The 24783-nt window shown below is 41.7% G+C and overlaps 1 protein-coding gene across 1 annotated transcript in view; it reads left to right on the top strand.

Annotated features, from left to right (window-relative positions):
* Positions 1 to 24783, top strand: part of kcnq1.2 (potassium voltage-gated channel, KQT-like subfamily, member 1.2) — a gene marked incomplete at its 5' end in the record, with an annotated part of 130010 nt that overhangs the window by 51702 nt on the left and 53525 nt on the right. Inside the window, one exon of the mRNA XM_079567323.1 lies at positions 24594 to 24669. Coding sequence (XP_079423449.1) covers positions 24594 to 24669 — 76 coding nt within the window. The remainder of the gene's footprint in view (positions 1 to 24593; positions 24670 to 24783) is intronic.

Raw genomic sequence — 24783 nt, 5'->3', positions numbered from 1 at the left:
GTTGCTTTTCCATTGCAACGCCTCCCGCATACGTTAATTTTCAGCACATTTTTCCTGTAGCTGCTGCACGAGTTCCTGTACTAACTGCTCCTCTTCTGGTCCCTGGTTTACCCGTCTTGGGGCTCCTTTGGATACGACATTACTACTTTGCAACAGGTAATCAGAGAACACGTTTGGAAGTAGAACTTATATGGACCTGTAAAGCAAAGCAGCATAGATTTTATGTAACCCTGGTATATAGAATAGAGACAAAGTGTACAGTACCTTTGTCTGTTAGTACAATGAGGGAAAAGGTCAGTTCTGAGGGCCATAAAGTACCTGCCCCGGTCCCATTGTCTCGGGGGCTCTCCTCTGGGACTCCCTGGCATTAGAGGACCTCTGACAGCCTTATGTGAACCTTCCCCTAAGAGCACAACCACTACACAGAGTACTACAGCCGCATATAATTAGAAAAAGCACCTAACAAAACACATAGCACAGAGGCAGGAAGTGCAGCCCGTGGCTCTTGGCTGCGAGTTCAGAGCGCTCCTGTTCGTTTTGAGGCCAAGGCGCTCGGTGGATGGAGTAAAACAGAGAAGCTGTCCACTCCAGGGGAACAAGGACCAGGCCTAATCCACCGTCAGTGAGGCCAAGATACAGTTTCTACATGCTAATCCAGGATGTGCTTCACTCCAAGTACAGCTGAAGTCAGATGCCGGACTTTTCCATATTACCGCCTAATAATTAGCTTGGCACAAAGATTGCAATTGCATTACCAGACCCTCTTTAATAAAGCTATAGTATACTGTATCTTTACCTCCTTTTGTTTATTAGAAAAGCTAAACCAGGCTATACTTAAATGATAGAGGAATGCTTGCTTACTTACTTAAGGTCTTCCTACCTATCTCTATTCCATCCTTACAACAGCTACAACAATACAAGTCAAAGCTCCCCTTTCTTTGATTTATTTGGTGTGTTTATTATGTACAACCATCTTGGCTATTGTCTCATGCTAGAGTTAATTTGGGATCCACTCAGTAGCTACAATAACTCTCCCACAGCCGCTGAGGTACAGACCTGAATCCTCACTTCCCCTCTTCATTCCCATACAGCCCCTCTGTCCCATTCCTGTAGCCGGGACAAAAGGACCAATGCATCCGGTCACACGCTGTGCAGAGCCACCCAGTCAGGACAGGGCCAGGAGCCGCCATGACCCACCAGATTGTTATCACGGTGTAATCCCAATGCAGGAGATGCTATGACTGCAGCGCTCTGCAAACGACCAGGTGCAGCTGCACACTTTTAATGCATGAGCGGGGGCAATGTTTATTTCATTTTTTTCATCAAATGCGGTGGTCATTTTGGATATGTTAGCTCTTCATTAGTGTTATGTTCATTGTTGTTGTTCCAATATACATGCAATCCTACTATTCATTTAAAAGTTCACATTGGGGTTGTCTCTGTTAACTCATCTTTGATTGTTGTTTGATTGAACGGACTAATGTACACTATCGGTTGAATCGATTCAAATTTGATACAAAGTCACAAATATTGCTATTTGATTTATGTCCAGAATTGTGGATCCCTGCAACCCCAATCTGTTCTGTTTGAATATGCGTCCCAGTGATTGAAAACGAATGCAAGCCGTGACTGTTTTCTGCACTTGGCGACACAGAGGCTGACATTGATAGACTGTGGTTGGAGGATCCATTTCATTGTCTGTATTCACTGAGGCTCCCATGGACTTGTTGTTTTTATCAAATCCCCGCTTTCCTATCTCCGTCACAACACTCCCACTGAGTCTGCCCTGTGGGCTGTGCAAGTGCACGGATACACACAGATATTCTTTTCTTCACTCTTTGTGAATAAATAACTCTTTGTTATTTATTTATTCTTACTATTTTTAATTTTGGCTTTATTAGACGGGTCAGTAAATGTTGGAGTCACTGAGCAATGTGCCCTATTTCAACACTTCTACTTCAACACTTAAAATAATCTGTTTCTTGTCTTTGTTAAGATTTTATTAAACAAAATCCTGCACATTTCAATTTTCTGGACTCAAAAGGGCCGACAGTCGACTTGCCATTCATTTTAAGAGGGTCTAGTTGTTTGATCTCCATATGAAACCTTGAGTTTTCTTCTTCCTCTTGTTCTTCTTCCTTATGTATTATTTGTTACAACATGGGATGTACCGTTTATAAAACATGTATTTTGGTAATGGCATGTCTTACACAGTTTGGACATACGTATCTACAAACCAAATGTGATTATAACGTCGCGGCTAATTAACATCACAGTAAACTGGCTCGTACGCCTCAGTTCAGACGCAGTTTCCTTCACAGTCCCCTGCCCTGAGAGGTTGCATTGCGAGGCCTGTGTGAACAAACCAAAGTGGAGTCACATATGTCTTTCATTTGGACATTAAAGCCAAACTATTATGAGATTAAATCTGGGACTGTGATAATTCGGTCAAAGTCTCAGCTCCCACCAGCCGCAGTCACGCAGAGGACCATTTACACTGACACCAGGATAAACTGGACCCGCGCAACACAAGACATGTTTGTGAAAATCATTGTCTGAAAGTAATAGATGAGTACTCTCGTAGATTCTTATCAGTGGGCCAGGATCCCAGAGCGTCCCAGAGAGTCGTAAGAGCATTTTTCGTAAGTCGTGAGCCTTTTGCCAAGGATGTCACATGATTAATGACTAACAAACAGACCTCTACTGTTAAATAAATTCAAAACATTAACTGAAATGGATGCCTTTATTTAAGTTGCAGGTCGTCATGAGCTTGTTGAGAGCCACTGGTCTAAAGTTCAAAGAATAGTCCATAAGGCTCCACACATACTTAATTAACTTGAATGAGTTATTTGAAAATGTAATGCCATCTCCAAAAATAAACAAATAAATCTCAAGACTGAATATTGCTATTTATGGTGTTTATCTTTCCAAGAACCATATAGTTTTTGTTCCAAGTTTGTTGTATTTCGGTGGTAATACTCTAAGTCAGGGGTAGGCACCGTCAGGCCCGGGGACCAAATCCGGCCCTCCAGCACAGAACCTCTGGCCCCTAAGATGATTTTGAGAAATATTATTATGCAAATAAGAGATACCTTAAAGTAGTCTAAAAATGCGAGAAATAATGTCTGTATTTTAAAAATGCCATATATTAGGTCATATATTATGTTAAACAGTGATTCTCTACTGGTGGGTCAGGACCCAAAAGTGGGTCACGGAACCATTTTCCATTCGCGAGGGGTCGCGAGTCTATAGGGAAGTTTTATTTGAATATTTTCCATCTGAAACTGCATGGAAACACTAAATGTGTCTGTTGAAATGAATGTTATTGGGTTATTTTGAGGCCACCGTTTTTCCATACTGAGACAGGTACATATCAACTCATCTAAGTTCAGGTAAGAACATATCATAGTATGGAAGAACTGTGTGCGCTCAGTCATGCAAAAAGACTAAAGATGTTGTGGCATTTGGCCTCTCCCACTATATTCCTATAGCTCCAAACATGATGAAGTTAGAAGCGACCAACCTCTTCCACGGGCACGCACACAGACCAGACAGGTACGCCTCAACTTGTCTAAGCTCAGTTAAGAATATATCTCCGTATGGGAAAACATTGGCCAGTTCCTTTAATGGGATATCTACTGCTTGTTCAACAAAAATTTGTGTGGAAAATACAATGTTTTATACGATATATGACAATTACAGTTTTATTTGGGTTCTCGACTTGTCATCCGAGGGTAATGGTGGGTCCCAAAGCCCTGCCACTTGGGAACCACTGATGTAAGACATTGGAAGAAAATAGTTCTTTACTTTAGGCTACAACGTTGAGGTTCGGCCCTTGGGTGTTTCGTGAATGATGAAAATCGGCCCGTCACGACACAAACTTGCCTACTCCTGCTCTAAGTTACTGTATTTTCTATTAATGCGGCATATGGCACTATTAGAAACATCAACATATCACTAACGTATGGTTGGACGGAGCTGAAGACGCCCTGTGAAGGCGGCCTGTGATGAACCGCCTATGATATCTTGGCTCATACATGTCCGCTAACTGGAGTCAACAGAGATATAAAACAATCTCTTGGGAAAGGCATTACACACTTGGTTCATGGTGAAATGTTTTTGTGTAACATCATAGTGTACATCACGCATGCCGAAAGGGTGGAGATGTTTTTCTTATCGAAAGAGGCATGTGAGAAGTTGATACATCTCTGAGGCTCTGAATTTGATTCTGCATCGAAATTAAAGGCAACACAGATTTTTGTCATCGTTTTTCAGTTCTCGGTGTCGAAGACGGAGAGGGTTAACTCCAGGTGGAAGAGGGATGTTATTGCCGTCAGTGCAATTTTCCACTTGGGTTCGGTCCAATTTCCTGGACTCGTGGGAAAAAAAAGGATCAGCTGTAAATAATTGAGTGTCCACACCTGGGCCGGTTTTCAGCACCTGCCCCTCGTCCTGTCGCTGTGGCATATACACATCCCTACAGCGAATACTATAGCATGCTAAACTTAGCTTTTGTTATAGTACTGCCTCATTGACAATACTTCCCCTCCTCCTCTATTGTTTTCGTGCGTGTTTAATTGTCCCATGTGTGTCTCTCCAAATCGGTCAAACATTCATTCGCGTGGGGTTTTACAGCCTATTTAGTGAGTGGAGTGAAGGAGGGTGGGTGGGGGGGGTAGTTGGGGGGGTCGCTCGGTCATTTGACTGCCAGGTCTATCCCAAAAGTCTTGTACACGATGTTCCCACTTTACAACCCAACTCCGCTTCATTGTGTGGATAAGCCATTAAGAAAGAAAGTGTCCCACAAATGTATTCAGGCATGTCCCGTTCCCTAATTACTCAGCCAGTCTTGAAGGATGGACTTTAAGGGTTTCACCGATAAGAAGAGGTTTCACACAGGAGGACAAAAAAAAAAAAAAAAAACTAAAGAAATTTAAAATAGTTCTTCAGACCCTGGAGATTTGTTGTTGTCTTTTGTAAAGTCAAGATTTGTGTTGACAAAAGCTTTTTTAGCCGGCCATAGGACAGATGCTATACAACATTATAAATGAAGTAAGCAATAATAATAGGCCTGAAATGGACATTAACTGTCTTATTTTTTTTACTTTGAAAGGAAATAAAACCTCAATAGCTATGCACAACTTATACACAACAATTCTGCGGCCAGCAATAGCACTGTTTTAGACTTTTCAACTTTGGTAATGAATTAAAATATAGGTCTATGGTGGCAAAAATAATTTGACTTCACTGCAGGAGAAATCAATCTCTAGGTTTTCAGATATTAGAAAGAATATTTGATATGAATCTTTTATTCTATATTATGTACAACATATATACGAGCGACCGCCGTTATTGTTTACTTCCGCAATTTTCGCCGGATGTTTTGATGAATGGTAGGCAACAGCTGATGCATCCAGGCCTCTGACTCGGTTTTATAAAATGATAGATCTGTTACAGCGCAAGAGAAGCAATGCCCTGTTTATGGACATTGTTTTTGCCGATCATAGGATTTTAATAAAATTTTTATCAAATATGAAAACGTAAAATGCCTACCACGGCCAACGGATGTGACGACATCGCGATCCCTCGTATTACTGCGTACTTCTTACTTAAAGTCACAGTGCGTAGAATAAAATACAAACATTTATTTTGTTGTTTTGTTGTTGAACAATGACTGGTTTTACTGTGGACGGGCTTGTAACTTTGCTGCGAGTGGTACATCAGCTTTAATTTGAACATAGAAACCCACACATCAGGTTCAAGTATTAGATCCTCTACCATCTACATAAAAACAGCATGTGTCTAGCTGATCATTAAGAGCATGTTTGGCATTGCTGGCATGTTTGTTTATATTTTGGGCTCAGACACAATTTAGTTGCTGTTGTGTCATAGCAACTTGAAATGTACTGCATACATGAGGCTTTAAGTAGGCCCCTATGTTTTAAAGAAGTAGCAGAGTCTGAGTACTTCCTCCCGCTCTGTGTATAAGACATGTACCGCACTCTTGCATGTTGTACATTGCGCTGTAAATCTTGTGCACAGCTGTGTTGCCCCTTCAGTGCCACGCTCAGCTCTGTCATGAGTTTTTCCTTTTTTTCTGTTTTGTTTTTTGTTCCGTGGGGGCTGTTTGATGGTGGAACTGTAGCGCAGGTGTGTTTATGGGGCAACAGGTGCTGCGGAGAGGGAGGCAGCACGTCACGGCCAATATACCAGGAGAGAAACTCGACACATGGCATCGCTGTTGTACGTGAGGCCCCTGGAAAATCTACTTAAGCGTTTGCACAAACCCTGCACATGCTCACAGCAGGCGGCGAGACAAGGACAGGATTCAGGTTCAGATCTTAAGTCAATCCCTTTTGGAGTGAGTCTTCAAAATAGATGGCAGAAAAAACACTCAAGAATTTCGATATTTTTTTAAGAATAATGCTTGATCTAATCGAATAAAGTGTAAACCCAGAACATGCATGGCAACAATAAGGTTAGTCTCTAAAGAATATTTGCCTTTGAATGTATGTGTCTGCAACTTACCTATGGTTGTTGGGATCGGCTCCAGTGACAACCAATACCTCCTATGAACCTTGAAAATATTCATAATCACATCTTAGTTGCATAGTTTTTGTCTAGGTTACAAAGACAGACAAAGTGCAATAGAAATTAAGCCCATTAAAAAAAACCAAATCTATCAGGTAACATTTATATATTTATAAATATATTTATATTTTTAAAGTTTTACCACTGCATCAAAAATGCTGATTTGTTTTCCCTCCAAATGAAGGCGATACAACTGTTCTCTTTCCTCTGTAGGGGGCACTCTCCCTCTTCTTGTCTATCACATCTTCACTGTCCTTTTTTTCCACTCATTTCTCCAGCGCTTTATGTTCCCCAATATTTTTTATTCCATTTTGCCATTTCCATGTGTTTGCGAAAGCGCGGTGCAGCCCCGGTCACCAGACTAGATTCAGGCTGTTACTATGAAAACATTGGAGGTGAATGAGAGGCCAGGCGCTGGTTCTGACTGGAGTTTAGGCCGGCTTATAACAACAACATGATTAGTACGAACATGTCTCTGCAGCTAAGAGGTCGCCAGGGTCGACCTACAATGGCAACTGTTCCGTATTGTTTACGTTTTGGCTTGAGTCAACAGATAGGCAGGAAGTGTGGGACTGAGATTGGATCACATCAAGCAAAGATTGCCCTCCGTTATGTGGCAGTGATAATGTGCCACATAATGAAAGAAAGGAGAAAAACTTTGCAAATAAAAGTGTTACAGTTGAAATCAGATAAATGTTCATATTTGGTGATACACAGAAATAAATTGGTTCCTCAAAGTGCAGCCAACATTTACATCACATCATTCAATGCAATATTAGTTTATACTGTCAAATACTTACAAATTTTAATTCGATCCCAAAGGAGTTGTTGTGAATCTTGACTGTTGTGTCTTGGTCTGTAACAAACACTCTGCTCGTTATCACAAAGAAACAAATATTTACGTCTGTCCTGATCCCAAGAAACATTCTCATGGCCTCCTTCTCTGGTTATGTCACCTCCCTCACCCCGCCTCTACGCAGACGCTAGCAGTAGAGGGATTGTAATCTCAATTCAAGCAGACTTTTATAGGGTGAAATTCATTTTGCCGCCTTGCTGAAGATTTGGCCGCAGACATTTATGGGAAAGAGAAACACGCATACAGTGTGTGCCATGTTTTTAGCGATCATGAACCCCAAAGTTGTGCTAATGTTGAAAACCAATAAGCATTACCGATACTGCTCCCTGGAAGATTTGAGACATAATACAGGGCGTTAAGACAGTGAGTGACAGTATTTATGCCTTTCATTGGCAATAATTTATACAGTGGGCAACTCAGTTATGGCTGTTTTTATTATTAGGTCTAATAGTGTTAGCATGGGCAGCAGTGATGAGGATGGCTATTATAATGCACAGTGGTATGAGTAACATTGAATTTGAAAAAAAAAAAAAACGAGAACTTCTCCCATATCCCCACCATTACTTTAACAAATATTGAATTATGGATATATTTAATAAAGGTTCAGAGACATTAGTAGTAGTAGAAGTAGTAGTTTATTCGGTCTGTTCATTCCTTTAAACGTAAATACATTTCCAATTCTTTGTGGACAACACGACCGAGGGTTTAGGCTGAAGTGAAAACTTATAACGCCTAACCCAGTTTACAGACTTCCACGAGAGAAAACAAAAACAAAACACAAACATTAATAATGAACAATATCAAGTGTTAAACAGAAGAGAAAAAAGCATGTATCTGAAGTTAGTAACATAAATTTCAATATTCCAACAAATATGTATACATACATTTGTTTTAAGTTAATTTAGTTGAAACTAAATCATGTCATCATTATTATTTTTTATTTATTTTTCTTACTTTATTCCTCCTAAGCTTATATATATAGCTTATCTATAGCTTATATACATTGAGAGGAGCAAAATGGTTCAACAGCCCAAAAATACTTAAAAAACGCTAACGCTACTTTAGCTTCATGCTACATATCGTTAGCCACATAGCATAATTGCATAATAACTAATTTTTCCACTGTTTTTGGAAAACATGAAAAAGAAAAAAAAACGTTTTTTAGGCAACACATTGGAGTTCTCTTATTGCCATGCTATGTGGCTAACAATATGCTAACGTGCGCAACGAGTCCCGTTTATCGCTTCTACTTAACAATTTGCTGTGAAAAAAAAAAAGCATCTATATGGACCTGATTTTGGCTTGACTTTATTGGACTGTGATAAATATGTTCATAGAAAACGGCTAAAAAAATTGGGAAAAGTTGCGTTTCCCATTTCTTCCCCTCGGCTAGACCACGCCCCCTTGTATGACACGTTGCCGTCTGCATCTATTCATTCATAATGCGACATAAACTGCTTCACATCAAAACAGTTAGCAACAGGACAATATATTAAAAGCTCTTACAGTTTTTTAAATTCAGACCTAACATATGTCATGTATATCACCTCACATGTCCTCCCTTGTTATCCTCAGAAACAAGTCAAAAGTCCAGCAACAACAGATCATATTCTTGACTCCACCGTGTGCCCAAGAGGGTTGTGGGTAATTGCTATATTTATGTCCCCAGTTGCAGGAGCCAGCCTGGCGGTCACCTGGGTAGCTACTCAGGTATTTCTGCTGTGCTGTGTAATTTTCATTTTATACAAGGGGCAAGCTAAATATTTGCGTTCCACCACACGATGAGCCTCCTCACAAAATGCAAACTCCTGGCGCATTATAAAATTCTAAAGTGGCTCTTGTCATGTTTGTGGCCCTTAAAACCTGCCATTACCGTAGTATTTGAAGTGGTGGTAATAGTAGTAGCCGTTGTAGTAAGTCGTAGTAGGTTTTGGTATGTAATTACACAATGAGGGGATCATTTCGATGTACTTGCTAAAAATATGCTGCTTTTAGTACACCTAAGGGTCATGTCAGATTTGAAGTAGCTCTTACCAAAAGGCCTAAGCCGTCATTCCACCATTTGTTCAAACCTCGCTGAGAAAATACACCTTGTATTTCCCCATCTTGTGCGTCAGGTGCACACAGAGGAAAAGGCCCACTTCCTGCTCAGACTTTGATGTCGGGACTCATTTCCTGTCGTCGCAGTACTAGAAAGACCAGGGCACGGAAATAAAGACATGTTTTCAGAAAGCCTTTGTTTTGGCTGGAGCCTTTTCCAATTACATCCACCGAAACGATTGTGCCAAACAGGATCGCGCATGCTTCCAAATCATCAAAAGAAAATTTCCATATTTGAGTAATGTTTTTCAATTTTCTGGATGACTACTCGGGCTTGGAAGACCATTACAATAAAATATACAGTTATAGTCTGTTTTGATGTGGGCGCAGAGCTTCAAAAGAGTTATAAGAAGGGCTGTAACAAGAATTTAGGACGAGACGTTTTAACCGGTCCACTGGGGATAGACTGGAACATTTTGTTATTGTTTCGAAAGAGGAAATAATCCGTTAACAGTAGGATGCGCTCCACTGGCTGTCGTATTTATGCCTATTCAGAAACAATTAGAGTCTGTTAATTAGGCCCATAAACCAGCGGCAGGAGTTGCGCTGCGGGCTCCAGCCGTGGCACTTACCTTGGCACGGCTCTCGGAAACAACATGTTGACGCGTAATCATTCACTGGGAGTGGAAATGTGGAGTCAGTAGGCTAGACCTGGGCCTGTAATTCGAAAGGGAAACATGTATGCCGTAATAATCTTTGGTAACATAATTCACGCACTTGATTATTTTGAATTAAAATTAGGAGGGGAAGCGGGTATAGCTTACACCGGGGCTGATTTCTGGCTCCAAAGTTACATTATTTTAACATACAGGGAAACACTCTTGATTTGGGGTATTATGGCTATAGACTCCAAACTTTATTCTGAACGCTCTCTTTTTTCATTATAGGTCTGTACTGTACACGTCTTTACATTACTGTAGCCTTTGCCCAATAAGCATCCTCAGTTCTCTTCATCCGCTGATATAGATGAAACACAACATTCTGGTCCTAGGAACAAAGCATCTCAATAAACCCTTATTTCACTACACCGGCATTCTGAGGGCCCTCTCTGCACTGGGCCCATACTGAGCAATTTAAATTCACCTATTCTCTTGCATGTTTGGATAAATGTACAGTCTCTAAGAAGTACTACATTGCTCCTTACAAGTATGGGTCAAACTAGATTTCCCTTTAGTGAAAATACATGACTTAAAGAAGAACTAAGTAACTTGTTTACCTTAATAAATCCTCTTTGTTGTCCCTCTGGGGGTAATGCAAGTGTTGATGGGATGATTGGGGGGTCTTTCATCTCCCCCTGGTGTCTCTGTCCAGAAAACCACCCTTGCAACTTCCCTGCCTGGGTTGGAGCCGCAATACACACTAATAGAATCATGAAGACGAAGCTAGCAGGCTAGCGGGCAAAGCTAACTGCGGGCTAGCGCCACTTTAGCAGTGTTTACAGACAATTTATGATTAAAAAAACCTAACATGCTACGACACCTGCAGTGGCGCTTATGGCCTCTAGGGGCAGGAGTTACCTAGTTCTGCTTTAAACACAATCACAGAATAACCACTGTATTTTTGTGTGTGTGGGCAATTCTCAAAAATGATACTTTCAAGGTTGTAAGACACACATTGATCCTGCACATGATTGCACAAGTTGTATTGCTGTTGTTCGTTCGGTGCTGTCCCGGGACAGCACACCTGTACGTGGGTGTTCATTTCAGCCGCCCCCCCCCCGAGTGAGTGACGTGTTGGCCCGATCTGAGCCCCTTGTTCTTTGTCATGTCCTTTCACTTAATTAGCACTCACTCACAGGTCAGAGGAGCGCGCTGAAAGCCCCCGCAGTGTTTATGGGCACATTCATGCATATGTTTGGGATTAGCCTTTAGCCTTGATATAGGGCCAAGCCGATACACAGGCGCGCACATGCATTGGCCTTATCTGCGCAGCACCTGTGCATCATTTGGAGACAGATTAGCCTGGCACAGACGGGCGTTGTTATAGTGGGGCATTGAGATCACACATCAGGAGTTGTGCTGACAAAGCAGTGTACAACAGATCTATGTCCTCTCTTTTATTAGGGGCTTTCTCTTGGGGAGATTAGAACTCCCATTATCCGGAATACTGTAAGCAAAGTCCACTTGACCTGAAAAGTGCACTTTAAACATATTATCAGTGAGTGGCTTTGAAATATATTGTAGTTGTATTGTTAAGATACTTTCCACTTTTGTTTGAGCTTACTTGAATGCTGTGGTAAAAGCAAAGGGTTTTAAAAGCTATGTTTTGCGAAAATGTTGTGTGGAAGCGTGAAGTACTCTACCTCTTGTTATGCCCTACTTAAATGTAATAATGTTTGCAGATTTTTTTCTTTTTTATTTCATTCATTCAAGTACCGCTAATACAATTTTGAAGTTGAAGTGCTAAACTGTTATTCCACACTGTTTTGTCTGCTCAACCCACTTCAGACCATAAGACCTTTTTTTCTCCTTCTTTTTTTTTGTCCTATGCGTGTCTACTTAAAACTACAAGTGCATTTTTATAGCATCGCTGTCAGTCACGGTGTTTCTGCGGCGTGTGCTGTAGCTAAGCCACTTATTAAATAACACGGTTACACCCACCCATGGGCCTGGAAACACTTGGCCTCCAGTCGGGGAGAAAAGAGTGTAACCGGAGAGGTGAAGGAGAAGAGAGAAGGTGTATTTTTTGGAGGGAAGAATGTCAGGAATGAAAACAGAATTAAAATTATTAACATAGTTCGCAGCAAGTGTAAATGGCTCACCAATGATCAGAAATTCATGCTTATATAATAGTTACAGACGGTGTAAATGGATGTGTCAAAGTGCAGGCTATGCTCAAACATATAAATGACAATATGCTTGCTTGTGCTGGAGCCACTTAGAAAACCTCCTTTCCTATCATGCGTAATGCTGTAGTTTAGATCTCTTCAAACATATTCTGGAATGCATGATTGCTGGATTAATCATTTGTTTTCAAAATCGTGCAGCCCTACTTCAAACCCCCCCCACCCCCCTCCAGTGAGTGCATGGGCCGTTGTTGTGGAGCCAGTCTGGTGTCCACTCCCCGCGGCTCTCACATGTGTTCTGGCACCGGGACAGGGGCAGGAGGAGGACGAGGCCAGGCAGGAGGAGGCGAGGAGGCGAGGGACCTGTCGGGCAGTGGGCCAGGCAGCAGTAATGTGGAAATGTGGCGTCGTCTTGATTAAGTCTGCGCACGTGTCTGAGCACAGAGAGAGAACCCCAGGCCTAATCACCTCTGGCTCTCCTCCTCCTCCTCCCTCTTCTCCATCCCCTCTGTCCTTCTCTCTCCTCTTCCCCTACGATCCGGCTCTTATGCTCCTCCCACTCTCCCTTTTTTTTTTTCAGATTTTTGTTTTTCAGCTTTTCTCTCCACTCCCTGTGAGTAACTGACTTCCCCTTTGTTTGGGACGTCCTTCTTTCATTCTCTTTATCGTGGACTTTTTTTTTTTTTTTTTTTTCCCCAACTGTCCTTTCTCTCACTCGTCTCTTTCTTTCTTTTTTCCAGTGCATACTTTTGCATCTTTACTCTGCATTTTCTCTTTTTGTCGTATGTTTGCTATGCATTTTAAGTTGGAGATTTTTTTTCTATTTGATTAACCTCTTTACCCCCACCTGAACCGAGCAGGATTTTGTCCAGTTTGGCTTTACCCAAATCTAAAAACGTTGTAGCGGAAAAGCAACAATAACACAACAAAAAAAGGGTGGGGAAAGGGGGAGTAAAGCCACAAAAGAGCAGCAAAAAAAGTGACTAAACGAGGGTGAAAACACAACGAAGAGTGACGAAAACGAAGGTGAAAATGCAACAAAAAACTGGGGAAAGTGAGAAGAAAACAAGGATGAGAACGCAAACAACAAAGCCACAAAAAATGTCAACAACATGAGAAAAAAGATCTGTTTAGATCAGTTTTGTGGTTCTTAGCTTCCAAATAAGGCACTGGCCTATAGTCTGTAAAAAGTGTTTAGATTCAGTTAAATCCGACCTGGAGAAACTGTGCTCGGTTCAGACGGGGGTTAAATGGTTAATTTTGTAGAAAAAAAAAAAAACTACTCTTTGAGTATTTGCAAGCATCAACTAAACTTGCTTGGCAGGATGAAATTGTACTTCTGACTGGCATTAGATAAGATAAGATCATCCTTTATTGATCTCACAATGGAGAAATTCACTTGTTACAATCGGCATTCAATAAGATCAATCAGTGTGCAAAAACAGACAGGAAAGAGTACAGTGTGCTCCCAAAGCTGAACTTTATTAGTAGCGTCTAAAAGTTGCCTTCAAAGTACCTCAATATGCACTTGCAGCCGTAGATGCTGTGTACCTGAAAAGTTTTACAACAATGCGCCTTTACACCATTAGTAACATAAACTATTATCCCATAGTATGACAAATTGTTGCAGAGGAGGCCAAAGCTTTGGCAGCTCCGGGGCTGAAGCACCTCCTGCAAAGTAGAGACTGCATCTATAAAATATCCTCCCCTCAGGTCTGGCTGCAGTTCAACACAACTCTGACATGTGTTCGCACTCAGTCACATGCTGGGATGTGATAACTCTGTTTGAGAGATTAAGTAACATTCTATTTCTGTTCTTAAAAGTGGTTACGAAAATGTAGACATTCATTTTGCCTTTGCATAAACTATCAATATGGCAGGAAAAATTATGTGACAGCAATAGTAATTCAACCCAGTTTGGGCTCAGTGAAATACAAATAAAAATGTTATTGATAGCAGCATTAAAGTGTAAATATAATGTCTAGAGTCCCGTTTTTACTGTCACTCCTCACTGCAAATTTACCTGGTTTTTGAGCATTTTGGACCAGTTACTATTTCAGTGCAGTCGTCCCTCTGGGCCAAAGTGAACTGTGTGGGTTCTGAATGTGACATCAACAGACTGTCGGACGCAAGGCAGCTCCCTGAAACACACATAACATAACGCAGTTTATGCTTTTTCATAAGCAGTCATTTTTGCTTATTGCTGACCGCTAGCATGCACCATGTCAGCTACACTAAGCACTTCTTTCCACTATGGCTTGGCACTTCTCAATAACTTACTTAACTCCATCCAAAAGTGATCTTTGTCTCCCTGTGATGTTGTGATTGTGCCGGGGGCATGTCCAGGGTCACCGTCCAAAAACAAAGCAACTGGAGCTGTGCCGAGTAGAACAAGTAAGGTTTGTTTTGCTCAGGTATTAGCCAGAAAAAGTGAAATGAGCAAATCAATTAATGTTGCATTGACTTGGTGAGATTCACAAATTCAACCCATGTTATATTGGCCATTAAGTCATTGCGAGTGCAGACAAGACGGCAAATGCGAGACCTCCTAGATCCAACATGCCCAGTCATTTCACTCTCACGTATAGACGGCCTCTCCACAATCGCATGTGCAAACTCGCTCACTTCCACACACATTGTGCCATGCATTAACTGTCCGCTCGGCCTGACTCAGCACGTCGAACACAGCGGCAGCAGCAGTCAGTAGCAGATGCAGGGACTTGGATCCATCACATGCTGTCGTTGTCCCAGTGGGCTAAATGATTGCATTAGTGCGTCACGCTGGGCCCTCAAAGCTCCCACTGTTCCCACCTCCACAATGTGCTCCCAGCAATCTAGCCCATGCGTTGATAATTTGCCCTGAAAAATTGGCCCGGGACAAGCACCCAATTATGGCTTAGCACCCTCTTTCCCAGCACTTTGTTTCACATAACTGCCCTAGTAAACTAATTCTGGTTAAGTATTTTAACAGCATAAACATTCCAGCTGTAATATTGAGGTTTTGTGTGAACATCATTTGTCCAACTTGAACTTTGCTCAAACAGCAGCAGATTGTTTCTATGTTAGGTGAGGCATGCCGTAGATATCAGGTGATATTAAGTGAATTAAGATGGAAATTTGCAAATCAACCCGTCTCTAGGCCTGCAGTGTGCGACTAAATGCCCCTGGCACCAAGTCAGACGGGTAATGTATTTGCCTGTTAGATCAGAATTTGCTTAGTGCAGTGCTACTTCATGACATGATGTTGTCAGTGTGGGATATCCATACATTTTAAACTAAACGTATGGATGATTTTGTTGATTTCATACAGTCTTTGCATATATGTTCTCAGGTTGAATCTTAAGACGTCGACATCCATATTATTAAGCTAATGTATCGGTGAGATCACACAGCATTCTTAAACTCAAGGTCTGGCGATCTGTTCATGTGTAGTCATCAGCCAGTAGCTGCTACAATAACAAAGCACAGAACGCAGCTCCTCACGCAGATTTGAGCCAGTAGTTGTGTCTGTGCACCAAATCAACCTCTGACCTTTACCTAATTATCAAAACACCCTTAAATTAACCTCGACCTTTACTACACTATCGGTATTGTGCAAGTAGCTACGCAAAGTTTCACGGTTCATTTGCCGAGACTCAATTAGAAAAGTACGTAAGCGGTCCCTGTTTAAAGGGTAAGTTAAGGTTGAAATCTTGCTTTAGATACTTATCAATAAAGAAATCAGTCTTGGAACACTTGCCCGCTTGTCAAATAACTTAATTACTTAATCGATTTATGTGGCGAAGAAATGTTGGGTGAAGTTGAGGATAAGCACACACATGTTTACCACGACTTGCTCCTTCTAATTTCCCCCTTTTTCAAAGAGGTGTTATTTTTGGCTCACGTTCTGACCCATAATCCTTATCTTGAACTCACATGGCTCTAATGTAATGTTCTAATTGAATGTTCTGTTCTGGAGATTTTTATCACGTTTTTTTTTTTTTTATGCTCATTTTTACAGTTTGTGGGACGGGGGCTGTTGTGTTGTGTTGTTGTTGGGAGTTCACGGTCCAGTGCCACTTCCCCCTTGGACTTGAAGAACCCTTAGAGGCTCCTTTCCTTCCTCACTAACTCTGCTGACTCAAGCAGCTCGGAGCCTTATCACCAGACGTTCAGACTGATGTGTGTATTTTTAGGTCAAACAAGGACAATAAGTCACAAAACACTTGATAAATTCATCCCTCATCTTTCCTTCACATACTGTATTTCTTGAATATGGTTTCAGAAGAAAGCGTTTTTTAAACTTCGCACATAACGCAGACAGCTTTTGACAATCTTCCACTTTGCTATTCAATTTCAAATATTCCCTCCCAAGTTCCAAGCGGTGTAATTTCTCGTGAACGTTGAAGCAAAACACAAAAGAAAGACCTGATTATGAAGCGGCTTTAGCTTTGGTCAGGCCTCGCTGTTGCCCGGTCACACGCGAACACAAGAACAATCCGCCTTTAAAAGCCAACTTGCGGTTTCATAATTCACATCCACTGATTTAGGAAAGGCCACCACTATTCCGTCCTCCTGCTGTGCTTCGGGCTTAAAGCGGGCTGAAACGCGGGCGCTCCTGTGACCGCCACCTCCAGCAGGGCCTTGCTCCCCTAAAAGCTAAAGGTAGCGCTAATTGCCTTTTCCACATAGACACAGACACACATGAGCGGCTACAGACGCGCTGGCATGACCAACCACTGGGCTCATGTGCCTGGATTATTGGTTTGAGGGCAGCCAATTTAATCCAAAAGTGGCGGTTGTAGGATGGCTAAAAATGGGAAAGGAGGAGGGGAGTTTACGTACTTAGAGACCTCTGCCCAAGAGTGAGAGAGAGTGAAGGGAGGAAAAAACACAAACAACAGAAGCGCCCATGCATGCACCCGCCCTGACCTCACCTCAGCACTAGCCACCCTCAAAACTCTCCCCACCCCGCGCAGCACCCCCCGACTGCTCGCAATAAATAGATTCTTTCTCTAACATGCCTAATCCCGCTAAACAGCAACAAATCCTATTAGGCCATGAATTATAAATCCTTCTTCACCCCTTCCTCCCTGGACCAGAGAAACCCAAACTCCCCTCTCTCTCTCTCTCTCTCTCTCTCTCTCTGTCTCTCTGTCTCTCTCTTCATAACATGCACCTCATCTCCACATACGAAACACATCATCACAAAGGCCATGTATGGTGTGGTTTTGCTTTAAATGTAACGCTTATGACAAAACATGGAACTTACTGGCATTCTTCGCTCAATCAAGGTCTCAAGGTAAAGATGTGACCCCTTAACCCAGTTTGAGCCCCCTTAGGCCCTTGAGCTCCGCTGGCTCTGGTCTGCTGAAGTACGGACTAAATATGGTGAAGCTTTATTTTCCTTCAGTGCTTCCCAATTATGGAACTTACTGCCGGAAAATCTTCAATCGAGACCCGAATAAGCATTTTTAAGGTGCATTATGCAACTTTTTTGTGGGAAAAGAAAAGTAGACATTTGTGTGTATTTGACCTTATAGTGATCCAGTATGAGTGCGTAGCATGGCATTGACTTTCCATCACAGTGGTCTCTAGGACGCTCCAGGATCCATTGTTGACGGGTTTCGCTGCTGACGGATCCTCTCACCAGAAAACCAACAAAACAATTGATCCTGGAGAGTTGTAGAGACCACTGTGATGGAAAGTAAAGGCACCATGCTGACCCCTCATACAGCCGCTGGGTCACTACATGGTCAAATACGAACAAAGATCAATCCTTTTTTTCTTCATAAAAAGTTGCATAATGCACCTTTAAAGTGATACTCTAGAAGTTTAAATGTTTTATACATTTGTTAGAACAAAATCGACTCGTGTTGCGTTTTCATATACAGAAAGTAATAATATATACATATATATTTAAACGTTCCCAGATCTCAGCAACTAATCAAAGTCTAGTATCCTCCCACGTCGACCAATGAGACGAGCTTTTCCTGTGAACCAGGTCTTTTCAGGAGGAGGGGGAGGAGCTTTATCGTTTACTTTTGAAAACCCTGTTCCTGCTCTTCTTATTTTGCAAACTAATAAGACTTTCTGGTTAAAGAAGGGAGGGGAATTTGATTGTTCACTTTAAAACTCACAGCTTCACTTTAAGTAAGAAATGTATTTTTTTTTTTTTTAACAAAGTTTAGAACTCATTTCTGCAAAACCATTTATATGTAATTGTTACTCGAAATGTTTATCTTTTTGTATGTGGATTTTTTTTATTTTATTTCCCCCTTTGTGCATGAAAGTTGCTCTGTGAATAAACTAAGTTGATTTGAGTTGTCATATTATAATAAGAATGGGTTTACATAAACAAATGTATAATTCAAAAGCAGCTATATTAATCTTCTATATTAAGGAAATGCTTTTTGCCCTGAGGACTACTCTTACTCCCACCCTCCAGTTCAAGCTACAGTTTCATGTCGTACCTTTTCAATAAAACTGTATAGAACTGTTTGCCCTGATGCTATCACTAAAGCACACAGTGCCACGCCTTGATTCAAACACTTAGATAAAGCCATTAACGGCTAGTACTTTTCCTGGCTAATTACGTTTAACACCCCAATTGTTACCAAAAGATTACCTGGTCTAGACATGTATTTATTGTTATTCTAACCACTGTTTCCTGTGTCGCCCTTTTGAAAATACTTGGATCTGCTGGCTAACCACAACTACTTGTTCAAGTCCAAAGGCTTTTCGAGTCCTCGTGTCAGAAAGAGTTCACGCACATTAGTGAAGTGTGCATGCTCCAAGCTTCTCTTAATGTGGTGGGAGATAATTAGATTCCAAGAAATTCATTTAACATTAAACTGATAGTTGGATCAGATGGTTGTCAACAAATACTTTTCACTAACTGTGTGGAGCAGCTGCTGCAGCATTCACAAGCCCAATGGTGGCGGTACAATCCTCGCATACTGTTGTTGTGTCTTTGGGCAAGAGCATTTTCCTCTCCTTGTGCCTGTGTTGACGGGAGTGTAAATGTGTTGTGCAAATGTGTGGAATAATAGACCTTGTTATAAAGCTTTTCACGTGGAGATTGGCTTTATAAATATGATCTGGTGCTAGTTATGTATTACCACCTTGGCAATGCTCGTCATATTTGGATGCTAATCCAAACTTTAAGCTCTACGTCTCTATTATAATCTCCTGTTATCTTTGTCATTTGCAGCTTGCAGAGTGACAACTTGTAAAGTCCAGCCAGGGCTCTGTGCTTGTCGGTCATGGCCCACACACTTCAAACACTACAGTCTCTCTGTTCCCTCTGTGTCATCAGCTCCTAATGCACTCTCTGGTCTTTGATGTGGCTTTTGTCCACTATTGTCTGCGGCATTTGTCTTGATGAGGCTCTATTGAACTGGCAATGAGAAACAGAAACAGCCAGAGCTGGCCACAACAGGCGAAATGTGTCAGGTGGTAATTATTAACCAGCCGCCTATTGTTTTGCTGGGTTTTTGCATTTATGATATAGGCACTGTAGTGATTTAAAGGAACAGGCCACAGTTTTTGCATACTGAGATATGTTCTTACCTGAGCTTAGACGAGTTGATGCGTAGCTGTCTGGTCTTTACGCATGCGCTCAGTCACGCACAAAGACCAAAGATGTTGTTAGCATTTAACCTCTCCTCCTCTCCTCTATGGGGCCAAACGGGGGTGAAGTTAGACGCGGCCAAGCTCTTTCACGTTTTCCCTATTTAAATACAGTTACGTGAGCTTTTACATGATCTATAGTTACACAAAATTAAACATGTTGGTTTTCTAAGCGGATAAAAACGCTGGAAAATGTGGAAGAGCTTGGTCGCTTCTAACTTCACCCCCGTTTGGGTCCATAGACGAGAGGAGAGGCTACTTGCAAACAACATGTTCCTTTTTTGTGTGACCGAGCGCACATGTAAAGACAGGTACGCATCAACTCGTCTAAGCTTGGGTAAGAACATATCTCAGTATGGAAAAACGGTGGCCTATTCTTTTAAATGTACTTGCAGCGTTAAGTATATTAGAATCTGTTAAGCCTGTAAACAAAATAACAATTACTCCTCGGGATCCATGAACTTTTCCTGATTCAGATCTTTGTTTGCGTGCATGTAATATTTGCAGAAGTGGAAAATAACATGGCTTGGTGAGGGCTACTAACCTGACTAGCCATACTCACTTCTTTCTCTTTGTTGAGGTGTCTTGCGTACCAGGCTAGAGCGCTACTGCCATATGCACAGAAGGTGTCATACACTTACATGATATTTTTCAATTGCTAGAAGACCAGTAAATATTGCTGTGTTGTATGCAGTATACTCAGTGATTGTAGTTTTCCTGGCTGTCTCTCCGAACAGTAAAGATTGAGAAAACTATAGCAGAGCAGTTAGCACCCTATAGCGCTGTGAGTGTCAGTTTGACACATATGTCTACATTGGCATGTTTCAAAAACCGCAACCAGCTGTTGTTTTTGACATGTGACGTTAGTAATTTACTGTTTGTATACACAGATATCCATAGTTAATAGTAAAGGATAACTGTAGAGGAAACCCAGAGGAAAGCGACGCCGACACGGGGAGAACATGCAAAGTCCACACAGAAAGGGCCCGTCCACGTGGGAGTCAAACCCCGGGACCTTCTAGCTGTGAAGCACGAATGCTATCCGCTGCTATCCTAAAGTAATATAGGTCACAATTGTATGCCACTATTGGACCAGTTGAGATCCAGCAGTCTTCAGTTAAGCGCAATTTTCTTACGTCACTTTATTGCAAATACGCCAGGTCATAATCCTAAGATTATGACGTTGTCTTTGACTTCAAAAACATTCATGTTGCAGAAGCTTGTGGAACGCCACCAACCCCAGCGCTTTAATTATCCAAGTATAATTAAGTAAACAAAATATACGCTGCGGTTTTGGAGGCTTAATAATTGCGTACTTCTTCAACACAAGATTTACTGTCTCAGAGGGCTTAACGCAGCCTTTATGTCCTGAAACATTTCTTTAATCTCCTTCTATTTTCATTTCGGCACGAGAGAATCCACATGGGAGCACTTTGCATTGAAGGCCATTCATTTGAAAGCCTCATTGAGTGGGAGAGTTGCGTCTTAAGCAGCGTGCCCTCGCGATTCCTACCACGACACCCGCTGGCATGCCATCACTTTTAGATCAAACATGACTGGAAGAATGCAGTGGTCTTATCCCTCCAAAAGATATGATAAAAGGATGTCTGTTTTTTGAGAAGAAACTCTTTGAAGGTCCAAAGTGCTAGTCATAAAGCTTATCTTGCGCGCACAGGCCGCAGTCTTGCTGGTGTCCGACCTCGGCACATTGATGTCTGAGGATCCTTTCTCTTCAGTTTGAGGTTATTACCAAACCCCATGGAAGCACAGGAAATTGAAAGATCCCCGCCAAAGTAAGAGACATGGCAGAGGTGGCAGTGTGAGGTTGCCCCGGACAACTCAAACACTTATGTCTATTTTTTAAGTATGCCAATTTGTATCATCCTATCAAACATGGATGACTATCACAGAAGAACATAGTAGTGAATATAGTTTATATATATATCGTTATCAATGGCCTTACAACATCTTTTCCGGCGTTGTTTAGTGACAAATATTCCTCTATAAATACTCTCCAGTACATTGACTTTCATTACTTGAGCGTTTATTCGTTGCCAAAATAAGATCCAAATAGCGGTGGGTGTGGGTGAGAGGGTTGCCGTTGACGACGCCTAAGTGACCATCCAAAAATGAAAGACATTATTAAGAACTTCAGGGGACGGCAGCAGGGCTAAATCTGTCACTTCTTTTAATAGCTTTTACATGGCTTCAGAGGGTGACCTCATAAAGAATAGTTTGTCTGTTCAGAACCCTGGCAATGGGTTTAATCCTATGGAGAACAACATACAAAAGCAGCTCTCCCCCAGTTTGAGTCATGCGGCGCCGGATAATGGAGGATGTATTGATGAAAAAAAAAAAGGCGAGATTTGATATTTATAAAACTCTAGAAACGGAACTGGGATTATCATACTTTTTATATTAACTGCCTCAATATCTGTAAAATTGGCTAAAGTGGCATATGGACGAGTGAAGAAGTAAAACCACATAAGATTAAAGGGATATTTCAGGATTTTTGACATATGGCCTCATTCCTAGTTATCCAGAGTGTTGTTGATTTCTGTGGATGGTTTTTTTTTTTTTTTTAATTCATGCATATTTGAAGAGTTTAGTGGTGCTAGGCTAGTGCTAGGCTAGTGCATGTCTATGGTAACTAGTAGCCTACATTAAAAACAGTCTGACCTAAGCACAGTGCACTTGAGGCAAATCAACACCAGACTACAGATATAAATGTCTGTGTTGACTGAATTTTTTATTTTACCATTTTGCATTTAAAAGAACTTATATTTGAGCAGCATTAGCTTCCTGGTTGTAAGCTACGCAGCCGCGGAGTGATCTGCTTGAAAATAGTCCCTCAGAAAGCGGTAAGTCATGTGGTCCAAGGTCAGTTATATTTCAAAAATTGACACAGACATTTATATCGGTAGTCTGGTGTTATAAGTGATCTGCCTCAGGTGCACTGTGCTTGGGTCAGACTGTTTTTAATGCAGGGTACTGGTTACCATAGACATGCACTAGCCTAGCACTACCCTAGCACCACTAAACTCTTCAAATATAAGGACTGCATGAATTAAATAAATAAATAAATGAATATATCTCCAGAAATCAACAACAGTCTGGATAACTAGGAAATGAGGCCCTATCAAAAATCCCGAAAAATCCCTTTAAGCAAGGACTTTATACAAAAAGAGAACATGGACTAAACCGGGCCTTGAAAAACAAAATAGATCGGCATCTTCAATTGAATGCCGGGAGAAGAAGCCTATGTTAAACCGCACTTGTTCAGCTGTGCCACAGACTGAGAACCCACTAAAATAGAAAAGGGGACGTGCAGTGCAGCGCGGGGGCCAAAACCAAGTCGATGTTTGAAGTGCACCCTCAGCAAAGAGATGTGAGAATCGCATTGCCCGGAGTTTCTGGTTGCCAAATGTTTAATGTAACTCAAAGGCGTGGGGTTTAGTGTTAGACAAAATCTCCCCCCGTGTTATTCTTGTGCGAACATGTGTGGTGTCAGGAAGCGGGAGGCCGAGCGGTATGAAGCTCTACAACCATCAAAAACCGCACATGTTTTTTTGCTTCCTACATGTGTTTTCTTTCCCAATTATGCCCAAACCTCAGTCACAAAGCAAGGAGCGGGAGCAGGAGGGGGGGGGGGGGGAGAAAATAGTCCCTTTTCTTCATGCGCTATGGAGTACGTGGCCCCATGCACTTGCGGGTGTCGTATTGTTTGTGTCGCATTTCCTGCCATAGCATGAGCAGGCAGGGGAAGAAAAAAAAAAAAAAGAAAAGAAAAAAGTCCAGCCTTTGATGTGCGTGTTTTATGCTCCCATGTCAGGGCATTGTCTGTTAAGGCCTTTTGTTGCCCCTCGGTCTAATTAAGACTTCAGAGCGACTTGTTGACTCCGTGGACCTCTGTGAGGAGTGGGAGGGGGTTGTGTTGTAGTCCCAGTGTGGGGCTGTAAGTCCAAGCTGCTAAAGTTCGGTTTGAGTCAAGTCCAAGTTAAGTCGTTGGCCTGAGTGCGAGAAGTCCAAGTTCAAGCCAGTTTGTGTTGAGCCGGTCCAGTTATTGGCTGTTGCTCACCTATTTTTGACCTATATTTTGTGTGAATACCTGTAATTGATAATCATTGTGGTGAATTACACTTGAACCAGGACTGTTTTTTCTTTATTGAGCAGCATCAGTCCCATAACAGTCCAAGTTGAATAGGAGTTACTGTTGTTCCAGTGGTGGCTGCTCTCGTCTTTCACTCCACACCATTGGACTTGAACTGAATGTTGACACAGATGTGCAGCTTGGAGCCGGGGGACTTGTGTTTTGGGATTTAGCTCACTGCAAACTGTGTCTTCCCTTACAGTCGGGACCTAGATCCAGATGTAATATTCAGAACTGAGAAAATAAAGCTAAACTCCCAAATCTCTCCAAGAAGTGAACAGTAGTAAACATGGGATAAGGTGTTTGCAAAGGTTCATGAAAATATCTGTACATGTTAAAGGCAGCAACACATTTCAAATGTTTGTTGTGACTGTGTAATCCGGTCCAACTATTACATCTAAAATATTTTCATTTTCATCAAACTCAAAACTGGAAATATTGGTTTTGTGTTGTAAGTTCATATGCTGCGTGTTATAGGGTGCTATATTTTCTTGTTGCAGGTTGTCCCACTCACAGAAGTCTGCTGTGAAGGTCATCCGCCGAATGCAGTACTTTGTGGCCAGAAGGAAGTTTCAGGTGAGTAAAAAAAATCACAAGTTGAAAGGTCAAAAACAAACACAAAGACAGTGAGCCAGACATAAACAGGCATGTTGTGAGTGGGTTGCGCGAAAACACTGAGTTTTTTTTTTT

The sequence above is a fragment of the Gobius niger genome (assembly GCF_951799975.1).
Source record: "Gobius niger genome assembly, chromosome: 12".
NCBI classification, from domain to species: domain Eukaryota; kingdom Metazoa; phylum Chordata; class Actinopteri; order Gobiiformes; family Gobiidae; genus Gobius; species Gobius niger.
Note: the sequence above shows the minus strand (reverse complement) of the source record. Positions and strands in the feature narration are given on the sequence as shown.